We start from the raw sequence: 14,307 nt of genomic DNA, 5'->3' as shown, positions 1-14,307 counted from the left end.
CCCCGGTCCTGAACTAATTGTGGCCATGTTGTCCCTGCAAATTTAGCTCGGGTGCTGCGATCTAAATAAATCTAGAAGGGGAATTCGTTTTTCTCGGCAACCGGTGCTCCAAATTTGAAGAGCTTTGTTGCACTTAAAAAGAAACACTTAAATTCTATTCACAGCTGGTTTTGAATGTTTCATTTACGTTGTCAATTCTTTGTTAAAGATTGGCCAAAATCGCACATTTGCAGAAAACGAAATTATCAAGTTTAGAACTCTGTAACTCAACAATTAAAAATAATATCATAATTCTGTGAGTTTCATCTAACAGTACATCTACAGTGGACAAAATTGATACGTTACACATGAATCTCAAAAAGGATTTAGTATTATGGAAATACGGCTTTTGCAGTACCCTTGTACACGACGTAACCAATTAACGTACGGTACAAATTGACATACGAAATTCGTCAGCTTTGCTGTTTACAGAACCGCAATGTCTGTTCTTGATACAGAGCTATTATATTGTAAACGTTGTACTCCTATCTTTTTCGAACTTTCTAACTTTCCGAAAAAAATTCAGTCCCTAAATCGAAATTCCGCTTCCAACAGGCACTAGAATTTAACTTGCTCTCTTAAATGCAACAAATTTCATTCAAAGTGATCCAGGGGTTATCTCAGAAAAGCGTTTCTGCGTTTTACATGTATTTGAATAGGCCGCGTTGGAGTTGGGACCGAGCTAAAGCTTCCTCTTAAACAATTTGTCGAGGGATCAAATACATGAATAATAATTGCATTACTATTGCTAAAGATGCTACAAACGAATTCTTGATCGCTACGCACTTTCAAAACAAGCAAGTTATGTATTTTTTCATAAAAGAATATACTCGTATGTGTCAAAAATTTCGCCCAAAATAACTGATATCAATGCTTCCATGTTTTTGTCTATTTAATAAGTAAAGAATACATCACGCGAACTTTACAATTATATCACTTCGAAGCTAGCAAAGCAGTGCATACCGTTGATATGAAAAATGTAAAGGCCATGAAGTGAACAAGTTGAGGACAAATATGTTAATGTCATTCTTTGTCATATATCTTTGTCATTCAAGAACCGTGTGTACAGTCTTGTACCTATGCAACGGCCAGTGAAAAATCTCAATGATGCTGTCATTTGTTCCAATTTATTACGCAGTAGCAGCAGTCACCGGTCGTGTATCGTGAGTAATTGCACCGAAATTATAGTCACAACAGAGAGTACGTATGAAAAGCAGGAGTTCTGCAAAGTGTACGAGGGCGAGTCAAATGAAAGTGAGCCAATGCGAATGTATGACACACGGAGTACTTTATTTAAAAGTAGTCTCCATGAGCATTTAGACGTTTGTCCCATTGACTAACGAGTCGCGTGATTCCCGTCTCATAAACCTCCTTGGGTGGCTGTTTCAAAAAGTCTGTAGCTGACTCTTTCACGTCATCGTCCTACACGAATTTCGTTCCCTTGAGCTGTTTTTTCGGTTGCCCCAAAATGTGTAACTCGCAAGGCGACAGGTCCTAGCTGCATGGCGGATGTTACAGCGTTTTCCATTTGAACTTTTCCAGTTTTGTATTAAGCACATCAGCGAGGTGGGGACGGGCATTGTCGTGGAGCAAGATGACACCATTACTCAATTTTTCACGTCGTTTGTTCTTGATTGCGATACGCAGCCGTTCTGGCGTTTCACCATATCGGAAACAATTGATAGTCTCTCAAGATTTAGCGAATTCTGTCAGTAATGGCCCCTGACGACCAAAAAAAAAAAGTCAATACTATTCCGGCGGAAATGACGGCCTTTGCTTTCTTTGGGCGTGAATTCGAATGTTTCCACTGGAAGCTTTGCTGTCGTGTGTCAGGCTCGTAGTAGTGGCACCATGGTTCGTCCCCGATCACAATTGCAAAAAAGAAGTCGTCACCCTCATTGTGATACCGCATCAGGTAAGTCAAGGCAGCGCCGAACTTCTCCGTCTTCTGGCGGTGATTCAAAATCTTGGACATTCATTGCGCACACAAGACCCGATAACCGAGATTTTATGAATTATGGCCTGAACCGAACCCTGACTGATGTTCACACGCTCTGCAAGTTCATCGATGCTTATCCTCCGTTCTTGTCTGATCAGCTGATCAACCTTTGCAATTTTGATGGGGGTGATTGCACGATGGCTTTGGCCCGGTCTTGGATCATATTTTCAACTTTCACGTCCTTCTTTGAGCCGTTTGCTCCACCACTTCACAGTGGACAATGAAATGCAATGTTCAACGTATACGGTAGCCATACGGCGACTTATTTCTTTTTGGGAAATGCCTTCAGCTGTCAAAAACTGCACGGCAACACGCTGTTAAACTTTTGAAGTGTCATTTATGTCACGCAACCTTGATCAACCCAGTGTATAAAAGCCTTAAAGAACCTTTATCATCATGCCTGCGTATCACTTTTGTAAATGAGAGATGCCTCTGTTTTGCGCATGCCTCGCAGATAATGAACCGAACCATTATTTCGCGGGGTGGGTAGGCTCACTATCATTTGATTAGCCCTCGTACATTAGAAATGCGTAGATACAATGGAATATACAAATGCGAAGATAGTTTGATAAAGGGCAAAAAAGTGTCATTGCAAACAAAGTTCAATGCACGTATACATAAAACCTCGCAACAAGATATTTAAATATACGCATAAGTATCCAATAAATCTACGTATCTAAGAAAAAGTCACTGTATATAATGCGCAAAATAAGGCAAATAAACATGTTGCGAAATCACAGATTCACAGAATCCTAGATCCCACCCCTATTCCATCCATTCCCCCCGATGTATCGCGCGCGACGCGCATACTCCCCGCTTTTCTCCTTTGCACACACAAGTCGAGTCACCATCGTCGGCTCACCGATTCAAGCCCTCCCCCCCCCCCCCCCCTCCCTTAGGCTTTCACTCGTACACACAGCATGCGGCGCTCGGTCACGATGTTATCACCTTTGGACTTTTATATGAAACATGAGGGCGACGGCAGGAATGCGCCTGGCGTGTCCATATAATTGGTATCGGAATAATATAATAAAAGTATTCGGCAACTGAAGCGTCCCGTGACCTTCCGCAAAAGAAGTAACAAAATCGAACTTTCACCATGCGACAATTCGCTGCGCCGCAACAATGTATTTTTTCCCCCTCTTGTGGGGCGGTGGCACCAAAATGAAGAAACGCAAAGGAATGTTGGCTGCACTCGAATGCCTACTTTTGGTACCTAATGTGGCTACCGAAGGAATATCGAAGAAAACGTGAGACGCTTGGTCGATCGAGAACCGTACACATACTGCCCGGTATTCCATACCAGCGAGACAAGACTTAACGGAGAGGCTGCGCTCAAGCGAACGCGGTGCAATCAGTCGAGTCCCCACATTGATGGCGGCGAGGGGCCGTTATTTCTTTTTCTCGTCTGCTAGCCACTAAGCGTCCAAAACTCTGCCAGATGAAAATCCACTCGGCCATAGCAAACCGAACGCGCACCGAAGTGCAGCGCGTGGTCGTCGGGGCAAGACGAGAAAAACGTATGCGCTCTGGCTGGCTCTGGCAGCTCGCGGGAAGGGTAACGAGAACAAAAAAATTGAAGAGGATCAATGTGTCCGCGCAAATAAAAGTCAAAGCAGAAAAAATAAGTAAGAACGTAGTTACCTTGGCTGGCTTTAGTGTCTTGACATGGTTGCTTTGGTGTATGTGAAAAAAATGTCGATTTTTTTTATGTGATATGATTGTACACATGAACCACCACAACGTTTCGTCTCATTGCACCTCACTGCGTGCTTTGTCAACTTGTCTGATAGTGTGTTGATTTGGCTTGTCTCGTTGTATGTTCCGATGTAAAATTTTAGAAAAGTCAATGCACCTTTGGCGTCAAATGTTTAAAACAACATTAAACCCACAAATTTCCGGAATTGAAAACCTTAAGCACAACTTCGGAGATGTCAATGCACCTTTCACATCAAAAGTTTGAGATTTATACCCATAAAGTTTAGGAATTGACATACATTCGCTCCGCCGATTCCGCGGCCTCCGCGAGGTGCCGCGGTGAGCCCGTTCGCCATCAAAACGCCCTTGAAACTTTGTGCTCGGATGGGGCTCCTTACGTTATGTGACTCCAGGTGCATAGGCGCTGCCACGAAATCCAGCACGAGTTCGCAATGTTCGCGGTGAAATGTCTTTTCGAGCGTGAAAAAGACATTCTAGACAAAATCCAGAATGATTTCCGGCGCAGGGGGTTGCTTTGGTTGGTGGTGCATGGACAGCACTAAAAAATTTTGGCGGGGGGGGGGGGGGGGGGGGTGAGGCTGAAGCCCCATAATCCCTCCCCCTGGCTACGCCCCTGTTTGTGAGTAGTTAACGTAAAATATACATCTGCCGATACTCGCATACTTGTATTTTTGACTACTTTTTGTGTGTACACAGTTTTCCTCTCAACTTGTTCTCTATGATGTTTGCTCTACTGTTATATGACTAGCGTGTTAGCACCATGATTTTGCTTTTTTTTTTGCTGCCATACAAGTCACTCCTCTTACCAGCTAATCTTGACCAGAGGTCCCAATACAGCATTTGTGGGATCTCCTTTTGTATTTCAGAGCTCTCGTAACTTGTAACCATTGTGTGAAGGAATAAACTCAAATTCAAGTTCACACATCTCGTTCCCACAGCTTAGCTTGCGTGTGTGTCTCGTAAAAGTCATATTCTATTCAATAAAACCGAGTTGACGCTTATACGCACCTCATTAAGGCATTTCCGAACTCGCGGAAGTAAGCGCGCGCAAGGCGGCGCTTTTTTCGGCAACGCTTGTGGCGTTGTCTTTTCGTCTCGTGTCCCGTCTACGTTTCGCGCTGTTAACACCAGGACGGAAAACCAACAAGCCCAAGCTATCATTCTAGAGAATCCTTGCCGCGAAAGCGCCTTTCGCGCTTTTTTGCGGACGCGAGCACGTACCTTTACAAAAGGTATTGTGGGTTAACGCACCATTTACATCGTAATTGTTGTAAAAGCAAAAGCTCGCTTCTGCACATTCAAATACGGGTGCCCATAAGGGGGCACGTGCGTGGGTGCATAAGTGCGCATTTGCACACGTCTTATGTGGACGTGACAGCTTCGGCTCTTAAATAAATGGTCGTTCATCTCCCTTGTGCGGGAGCCTGAATGCGATGTTCGCCATAAAGAAGTAGCCGAGTAGACTATTACGAAGCATTGCAGTGAGACGAGTTGTATTGCGGAAACCGAGTGGAAACGCTGGTGAAAGCACTGAGAAGTATTAGACGGCGAAAGCCCCACCATTAGCAAAGTTACAATGACCATTGGGAGAAAGAGCGGGTACGATGCCTGCCACTGAGAGCCTTCTCATAGCTTATAGCAGTCTTCATGCAAACATCCGCATACTTGAATGATCTTTGTGAGGAGTCCAGTATCCAACGAAGACGAAATTTGGAAACCCTTGCGGATTTTCAGGTTTTCGCTGTGAGCTGATAATCGTCCTTGTGTAGTATATAGTGATTGTCGTGGGAGAAGAGTCACTGGTTTCTGCCTCCCGTGTGCGGGCACGGCTCAGTGACAACGGATGGCGTGAGAGGGGGGGGGGGGGGAGTATAAGGTTAAGAGGTGAGAGAGGGGTAAGAGGCAAGCATCAGCAAGTCCGATACGCATGTTCCCTAGCGAACTCCAGGAGCCAGGGCTGGTATTCGTGTAACGCGCAATAGTTCGAGCGTCCACAGATAGGAGATACATTCACGACGCCTGAGGCCCTGCTCTCTTCAGTTATCCTCCTGACAATAAAACGGACAGTAAAACCGCAGCGAATCAAGTAATGCAAACAGTTAGAGCAGACTTCCGTAAGTTCTTTTGTAAAGCCGCTGTAAAACTCTGCCAAATCACGTAGGGAACTCCGACAGCCTTCATCTAAAAGTTTTGATTCTAGTTCACAATGCGCTTGCACGCCCGCTTACGCCTTTGAGACATGTGCGTCCTGACCGGTATCTTCGTGCCTTTCTCTCTCGTGCCCTGTACACGCAGATCGGGCAGCCGTCGTTCGGCGTGGAGCCCATGGTGCTTCGCGGCCGCTTCCGGTCGCCCTTCTTCCGCATCTTGCACCGGTACAAGATCTACATCTACCGTTGCGCGCTGCTGATGGGCGCCAGCGTCGCGGCAGCCGACGTCGTCAACGAGATCGTCGCCTTCGAGGCCAAGCTGGCCGCCGTGAGTGACCCGCATGCTCGCGAGGAGCCTGTGTAGACCGAATGGCCTGGCGAATGAGAACTCCTCGCGGTGTACGGCGTCGCATGCACCGACATTGCATGAACCATGCGGTAACAGCGCGAAAACCCAAACGAGGCAGAACCGCAAGCGGCATTTTCAGGCGACATTTTCGAAAAACATTGGCCCAGATTATGGAGCGAATGACGGTGCTTTTTTCTTAGTCTGTCACTGATTAAACAAGAGTGGTCTGTTTCGCCTCTTGTAAAGTGAATTGGGTAGCTTGGGCAGTACAAGTCAAAAGCATGTAAACTGAATTGGGTAGAATTGGGCAGTACAAGTCAAAAGTAGGAGCCTGTCCTCACATGGATTAGGTTCGAAGATTCAACAGTACAACTATTTTCTCTTTTGTGGGTTGACATCTCTAAACGCAAGAAAAACACGTAAGCAGCAATAATAGGAAAACAGTTCTCAATCACACCATTAGCATCTTTCAGGCATATCGGTTATTAAAGAGCCTGTTCAATTCTATATCTGAAAGGAACATTGCTTACGATAAGCGGAAGAATAGCGCCATGCCTATTTAAGAAACATTCGCCTCAAGATCTGGTTCACGACCATGGAGCCCGGCATCGAACGCACCAAATGTTCTGCTCGTCTACCTACGTTGTGCAGTGATGCTTAGCGAAAACTTATAACATTGCCATCTGACTTGCGTTCGACTGTTCACAGGACGGTAGACAGATCCACAGTCGTTATTCATTCTGTACCCCGTGACGTCAAGAAAAGGGCAAGCGCATCTGCTCGATCTGCTTCTCATCGAGTAAGGTGGGCCGGTCGTGAAAATAATGAAATAGTAAACTGGACTGATTACGGGGATGGAGTGATAAAACGTAAGCCGATCCAGGAGGCAAAACACTTGTGTTACTTGAGCGCGCGCCACAAGTTATTCGCATCGCTCAGTTTATAGAATCGCCAGCTGTTTCAGCGACGCAAACTTAGTATATCACATACAGATTCGCTTCTGAGTCAAGCTGCTGTTCACGCAGATTATGGAGCCGCCGGAGGCTATGCACAACCCAAAAAGAGTCTACAACCTCATGAGCCTGCGGACCTTAGAAGGAGCTATACCAGAGGTGAGATGTGGCTTCCTTGAAATCACCCTTTTCCTGCCGGCGCAATGATGTCAGCAATGCTCGCCTCTTTTCCGCTGTATACTAAAGACCAAGGCATGCCTTCAGCAGAATGCCGAAATGTTTCACCGTCCAATTTTCAGGAGGGTACGTCTGCTTTGATCAGGTTCCACTGTAGAATCTTCATTGTCATTTTCATTCTATAACTCGAGGTTTGTTTAAGCGAGTTAATGAGACTCGCCTCTGCCACCCACTAATCTACAGGGGCCATTTAAGCCATCGCTGTGACGCAGGGCAACACTACGCGAGGTTCTCGGGATCCATAGACTCAATATAAATAAGTGCGTGCCTCTGTCATGGTCTGTCTGGCTTCATACCATATGGTAGCCACCATGATGTTGCGCAACAGCCAAGCGCGCTTATTTCCGGGGCTTCTCAATAGTACAAACCGTGCACCCCAGATCCAGTGGACGTTCCTGATCAACACCGTCCTTCGTGACGTGGGCGTATCCATGGATCTGACCGACCACGTGGTCGTGCTCAATCCGCTCTATCTCAAGAGGCTCTCACGACTGCTCAAGGAGGTTCCCAGGCAAGACCCACGTCCATATTTCCAATCGTGGTTAACTCACTATCCGCCGCAACTTTTTTCTGTTTAACTTTTCATCGTACGCGTGTTTTAGAAAAAAAGAAACAACACGCTTTAGTTGGTATGCGAGGATACGTATTGCCTATGTGCAAATGGTCTGCTTAATAGCGCTTTTCCTTGGGTTGTGTCAGCGCTTTTCGAGCACATAGAAGCGCTCGTGTTTGTAAAGTCGAATTCTCTGTATAATCGAAAGTTGCAAAGTTCGGTCATGTCCCGTGAGCACAGCGGTGACAACCACCGTATGAAGGCCCCTTGTACGCAAGAAGACAAGCTTAAGTGGCTGCATCAGCTAAGTTTCCACTTTCTTGAACACGCTGACATATATTACTAGTCGTCTCGGAACGTTCCGGCAGCGTTTAAAAGTGCCTGTAAGCCAGTAACTCAGCGAGAGTGCAAACATGAGGGGGATCACAGTAATGGCGATTATGACGCCAGGTTACCGCCTATACTGCATACTGCATATACTGCGAGAGTGTCACATTAATCGCCCGTGTTTCTTTTTCCAGCTGTTTGTTTGCGAACTTGGAGCCTGTCTACAGGTGTATCTGTACGTCAGTGTTGGAACCATCGCTGGCGCACCCTGAATTTCTTTTACCGCGCACGCGCCCTCAGCTCGGCGGTGGCCAACTACCTGGGCTGGCGCATCGTGCAAACAATGGGCCAGTACACCACCGAGCGGTTCCGACGAGCGCGGTTCCGCTTCGACCGGTACCGGTACCTGCTGCAGGACGTCGGCGAGATCCCGAGGGAGTGCGTGCGCCTCACGTCGCGCCTGCTGCACTTCGGCGTGGGCCGGCTCTACTTCGACCGGCACATCTCGAGGCCAGCCGAGCGATACCGGAAGGTGCGCACGCTTCGTGGCAACATTCGCAAAGGCGCATCTCTCTATCGAGGTTAGCTTTCGACGGCGAGTATCGGAGAGAGCCGTGCTGGCTTGAATCATCATCATCATCATCATCAGCCTGGTTACGCCCACTGCAGGGCAAAGGCCTCTCCCATACTTCTCCAACAACCCCGGTCATGTACTAATTGTGGCAATTTCGTCCCTGCAAACTTCTTAATCTCATCCGCCCACCTCACTTTCTGCCGCCCCCTGCTACGCTTCCCTTCCCTTGGGATCCAGTCCGTAACCCTTAATGACCATCGGTTATCTTCTCTCCTCATTACATGTCCTGCCCATGCCCATTTCTTTTTCTTGATTTCAACTAAGATGTCATTAACTCGCGTTTGTTCCCTCACCCAATCTGCTCTTTCCTTATCCCTTAACGTTACACCTATCATTCTTCTTTCTATAGCTCGTTGCGTCGTCCTCAATTTGAGTAGAACCCTTTTCGTAAGCCTCCAGGTTTCTGCCCCGTAGGTGAGTACTGGTAAGACACAGCTATTATATATTTTTCTCTTGAGGGATAATGGCAACCTGCTGTTCATGATCTGAGAATGCCTGCCAAATGCTCCCCAGCCCATTCTTATTCTTCTGATTATTTCCTTCTCATGATCCGGATCTGCCGTCAGTACCTGCCCTAAGTAGGTGTATTCCCTTACGACTTCCAGTGCCTCACTGCCTATTGTAAATTGCTGTTCTCTACCGAGACTGTTAAGCATTACTTTAGTTTTCTGCAGATTAATTTTTAGACCCACTCTTCTGCTTTGCCTCTCCAAGTCAGTGAGCATGCATTGCAATTGGTCCCCTGAGTTACTAAGCAAGGCAATATCATCCGCGAATCGCAAGTTACTAAGATATTCTCCATTAACTTTTATCCCCAATTCTTCCCAATCCACGTCTTTGAATACCTCCTGTAAGCACGCTGTGAATAGCATTGGAGATATCGTATCTCCCTGCCTGACGCCTTTCTTTATAGGGATTTTGTTGCTTGCTTTATGGAGGACTATGGTGGCTGTGGAGCCGCTATAGATATCTTTCAGTATTTTTACATACGGCTCGTCTACACACTGATTCCGTAATGCCTCCATGACTGGTGAGGTTTCGACAGAATCAAACGCTTTCTCGTAGTCAATGAAAGCTATATATAAGGGTTGGTTATATTCCGCATATTTCTCTATCACCTGATTGATAGTGTGAATATGATCTATTGTTGAGTAGCCTTTACGGAATCCTGCCTGGTCCTTTGCTTGAAAGAAGTCTAAGGTGCTCCTGATTCTATTTGCGATTACCTCAGTAAATAGTTTATAGGCAACGGACAGTAAGCTGAACGGTCTATAATTTTTCAAGTCATTGGCGTCCCCTTTCTTATGGATTAGGATTATGTTAGCGTTCTTCCAAGATTCCGGTACGCTCGAGGTCATGAGGCATTGCGTATACAGGGTGGCCAGTTTCTCTAGAACAATCTGTCCCCCATCCTTCAACAAATCTGCTGTTACCTGATCCTCCCCAGCTGCCTTCCCCCTTTGCATATCTCCCAAGGCTTTCTTTACTTCTTCCGTGGTTACCTTTGGGATTTCGAATTCGTCTAGACTATTTTCTCTTCCATTATCGTCGTGGGTGCCACTGGCACTGTATAAATCTCTATAGAACTCCTCAGCCACTTGAACTATCTCATCCATATTTGTAATGATATTGCCGGCTTTGTCTCTTAACGCATACATCTGATTCTTGCCAATTCCTAGTTTCTTCTTCACTGCATTTTTTAGGCTTCCTCCGTTCCTGAGAGCATGTTCAATTCTATCCATATTATACTTCCTTATGTCAGCTGTCTTACGCTTGTTGATTAACTTCGAAAGTTCTGCCAGTTCTATTCTAGCTGTAGGGTTAGATGCTTTCATACATTGGCGTTTCTTGATCAGATCTTTCGTCTCCTGCGATAGTTTGCTGGTATCCTGCCTAACGGAGTTACCACCGACTTCCATTGCACACTCCTTAATGATGCCCACAAGATTGTCGTTCATTGTTTCAACACTAAGGTTATCTTCCTGAGTTAAAGCGGAATACCTGTTCTGTAGCTTGATCTAGAATTCCTCTATTTTCTCTCTTACCGCTAACTCATTAATCGTCTTCTTATGTACCAGTTTCTTCCGTTCCCTCCTCAGGTCTAGACTAATTCGAGTTCTTACCATCCTGTGGTCACTGCAGCGCACCTTGCCGAGCACGTCCACATCTTGTATGATGCCAGGGTTAGCGCAGAGTATGAAGTCTATTTCATTTCTAGACTCGCCGTTCGGGCTCCTCCACGTCCCCTTTCGGCTATCCCGCTTGCGGAAGAAGGTATTCATCATCCTCATATTATTCTGTTCCGCAAACTCTACTAATAACTCTCCCCTGCTATTCCTAGTGCCTATGCCATATTCCCCCACTGCCGTGTCTCCAGCCTGCTTCTTGCCTACCTTGGCATTAAAGTCGCCCATTAGCATAGTGTATTTAGTTTTCACTCTGCCCATCGCCGATTCCACGTCTTCATAGAAGCTTTCGACTTCCTGGTCATCATGACTGGATGTAGGGGCGCAGACCTGTACAATCTTCATGTTGTACCTCTTATTAAGTTTCACAACAAGACCTGCCACCCTCTCGTTAATAATGTAGAGTTCCTGTATGTTACCAGCTATATTCTTATTAATGAGGAATCCGACTCCTAGTTCTCTTCTCTCCGCTAAGCCCCGGTAGCACAGGACGTGCCCGCTTTTTAGCACTGTATATGCTTCTTTTGGCCTCCTAACTTCACTGAGCCCTATTATATCCCATTTACTGCCCTCTAATTCCTCCAATAGCACTGCTAGACTCGCCTCACTAGATAACGTTCTAGCGTTAAACGTTGCCAGGTTCATATTCCAATGGCGGCCTGTCCGGAGCCAGTGATTCTTAGCACCCTCTGCTGCGCGGCAGGTCTGACCGCCGCCGTGGTCAGTTGCTTCGCAGCTGCTGGGGACTGAGGGGCCGGGGTTTGATTGTTGTGTTCATATAGGAGGTTGTGGCCAAGTACTGCACCAGGGTGGCCAATCCTGCTCTGGTGAGGGAGTGCGTTACCGGTTCTGGTCACCGGGATCAGGCCACACTCCAGGCCTCTTTGTGCAATTTCAACAACACGCAGATTTTTTTTTTAATCCGGTGGAAAATTGCCGGCACCGGGATTCGAACCACGGACCTCTTGCACGCGAGGCGGGTGTTCTACCTCTACGCCACCGCTGCACTTGAATACTCTTGCTTATTTTTCAAGTGAAAAGGGAGTAGCGATGTTATCTGTAAGGGCAAATATGCGCCTCAGCGCTAGGCCTCGTGACATAAACGCTGTAACGTGAAATCCAACGCCGCAGTTGCACATTCTCAGCTCCTGTAAATTTTATTTTTAAGACGTTGGGGTTTCACATTAAGACTCGTATAAGGAGGAGCTAGGCAAATTACCAGTACTAATATCCAGCACCAAAAAAAAAAGCTTTATTTAGGGGTAAACTCGAATTTAGGCCACGTATTACCCTTATATATGTAGGAAGAAGATCCTTCCTAAAGATATATGAACATGATCATCTTTACAAAAGCTTACGCGCGATTTTACAATTTATAGAGAACAACCACATGACTACGCGCAAGACGTCTAACCACGAGCGGGAATCGTGCCTCGGCAAAATTAAGGCTGCGTGTTACGTCCTTGCTTTAATTGTGTGGCATGCTACTTGCGAACACATTTCCCGCTATCTTACCTGTTCCTTGTTTTACGCCGTCTTCAACGCTATATATGTAGAGTCGCGTGCGATATGACTTGCAACTCCCTTGTTCGTGGTCGAAGGGGCTCCAGGGTTGCGCTGTGGCTCGGACATGCGAAATAGCGGTTTAATAAATACCACTAATTGAAGATGTGTTTAAGTCTGGAACTTACCCTGTGTCTACGCAGCCATACAGTCTTGGAGCCCCTTTGACCACAGGCACCGGTGTTGCAGGCCATATTGCACGTGACTGTACGTCGTGCCACGCCTGCTCCGCGGTCGTGTCCGCGCGTGATCGGCACTGTAGACATACGCTCGCTCATATTCTCACCTTTCTCCGCACTAAAGTTATTATTGCGTTAGCAAATACATGGACACTTCAGGCACAATTCTGCCATCGCCGTCGCCGTGAGGTTCCGTATGAGTGAAAGCGTGTGAGGGTGAGCCGGTGAACGCGGTCCAATTTCGCGTGCGCGAGCGAGAAACGTGACCCTGATGTGTGCCCTCTCCTGTGGCGCGCGAGGCAGGGGAGTCAGGCGAGGGAGGAGGGGCGTTCTTCTCCAGCGGCTTCTACAGTGCCTCGATGTCTTATTTCACCCGGCTGTGCACCCACTCGCAGTCACTGTAAATATTTCCTTGGACAGTTCACAGGAAGCCTGTAAAACGAAGCGCCGTGTGTTGTTTTCGCACGACATAGGCCGCTTGTCCCCAGGTCTTGATCGTCTGCGCTCGTTCGCAGCTCTACGACATGGCTGAGGAGCTGCGAGACGCCTTTGCCGTGCTCATCGACCTGAACACCTGGATGGACTCGGACACCAAGGAGAGGGCGAGGCAGAAGGTGCGTGCGCGACAATGCTACGGCCGCGAGTACTGGCTCAGCACAACGGAGTATTGCACTGGCGAAACCATTTCGAAGGATCCTAGGCATCGACTCATAAGCTGATGCTGTTTTCCTTTTTTTTTGCTGGCCAGCTGCACCACCTGCAGATGAACATCGGCTTCCCTCCCTGGATCAAGAGCGACCGAGACCTGGACGAGTACTACAAGGACGTGAGTACTCGATTACGGCACGTAGGCAAGAAAGCGTGAGTACTGAGGCGAGCATCAAGACTGAGTTCGATTCCCTTTTCTTCAAGTGAATATTATTGCTCGCTGCAAAGGACGCCAAAGAAACCCCACGTGGTTAAAAATGAATCCGGAGCCCTCCACTGAAACGTCCTCCATAACCCATTGTGCAAATTTGCGACGTTGAAGCCCATGACTTGGTAGTTATGCGCCCGCAATATCTTCGTTCACTCGCGGGGTCTTGCATGCCGCGAGTGCGAGTGCATGCAGCGTGAGCAGCCGTGCACCATTGCGAAATGTTCCGTTTCTGCCTTTATTAACTGAATAAGCGGGCCGTCATCATATGTCGCGGTCATAATGGCGAATCAATCAGTGGCTAAAGCACCACAAACGTCGGTGTCACCACGCCAGGACTTAAACAAATATGCGAAGCTAAAAGAGCAGAAACTCTGCCGGAAGCACAACATTGCCTTTCCTTTATTGTCGCCGTCTTTGCGTCAACGGCACAGCTGCCAGCACACCGTGAAGAAATTTCGCTTATCTATTCTTAGATTCGATCGTGACCAACGCCCGCGCTC

At 47.1% G+C, this 14,307-nt stretch overlaps 1 protein-coding gene across 1 annotated transcript in view; it reads left to right on the top strand.

Annotated features, from left to right (window-relative positions):
• Positions 1-14,307, top strand: part of LOC135908190 (neprilysin-1-like) — a 46,847-nt gene that overhangs the window by 18,813 nt on the left and 13,727 nt on the right. Inside the window, exons 10-15 of the mRNA XM_065439939.1 lie at positions 6,053-6,235; positions 7,282-7,368; positions 7,827-7,957; positions 8,627-8,858; positions 13,404-13,502; positions 13,637-13,714. Coding sequence (XP_065296011.1) covers positions 6,053-6,235; positions 7,282-7,368; positions 7,827-7,957; positions 8,627-8,858; positions 13,404-13,502; positions 13,637-13,714 — 810 coding nt within the window. The remainder of the gene's footprint in view (positions 1-6,052; positions 6,236-7,281; positions 7,369-7,826; positions 7,958-8,626; positions 8,859-13,403; positions 13,503-13,636; positions 13,715-14,307) is intronic.

The sequence above is a fragment of the Dermacentor albipictus genome, chromosome 2, assembly GCF_038994185.2.
Source record: "Dermacentor albipictus isolate Rhodes 1998 colony chromosome 2, USDA_Dalb.pri_finalv2, whole genome shotgun sequence".
Classification (NCBI taxonomy): domain Eukaryota; kingdom Metazoa; phylum Arthropoda; class Arachnida; order Ixodida; family Ixodidae; genus Dermacentor; species Dermacentor albipictus.
This window is presented reverse-complemented; position numbering and strand designations above follow the sequence as displayed.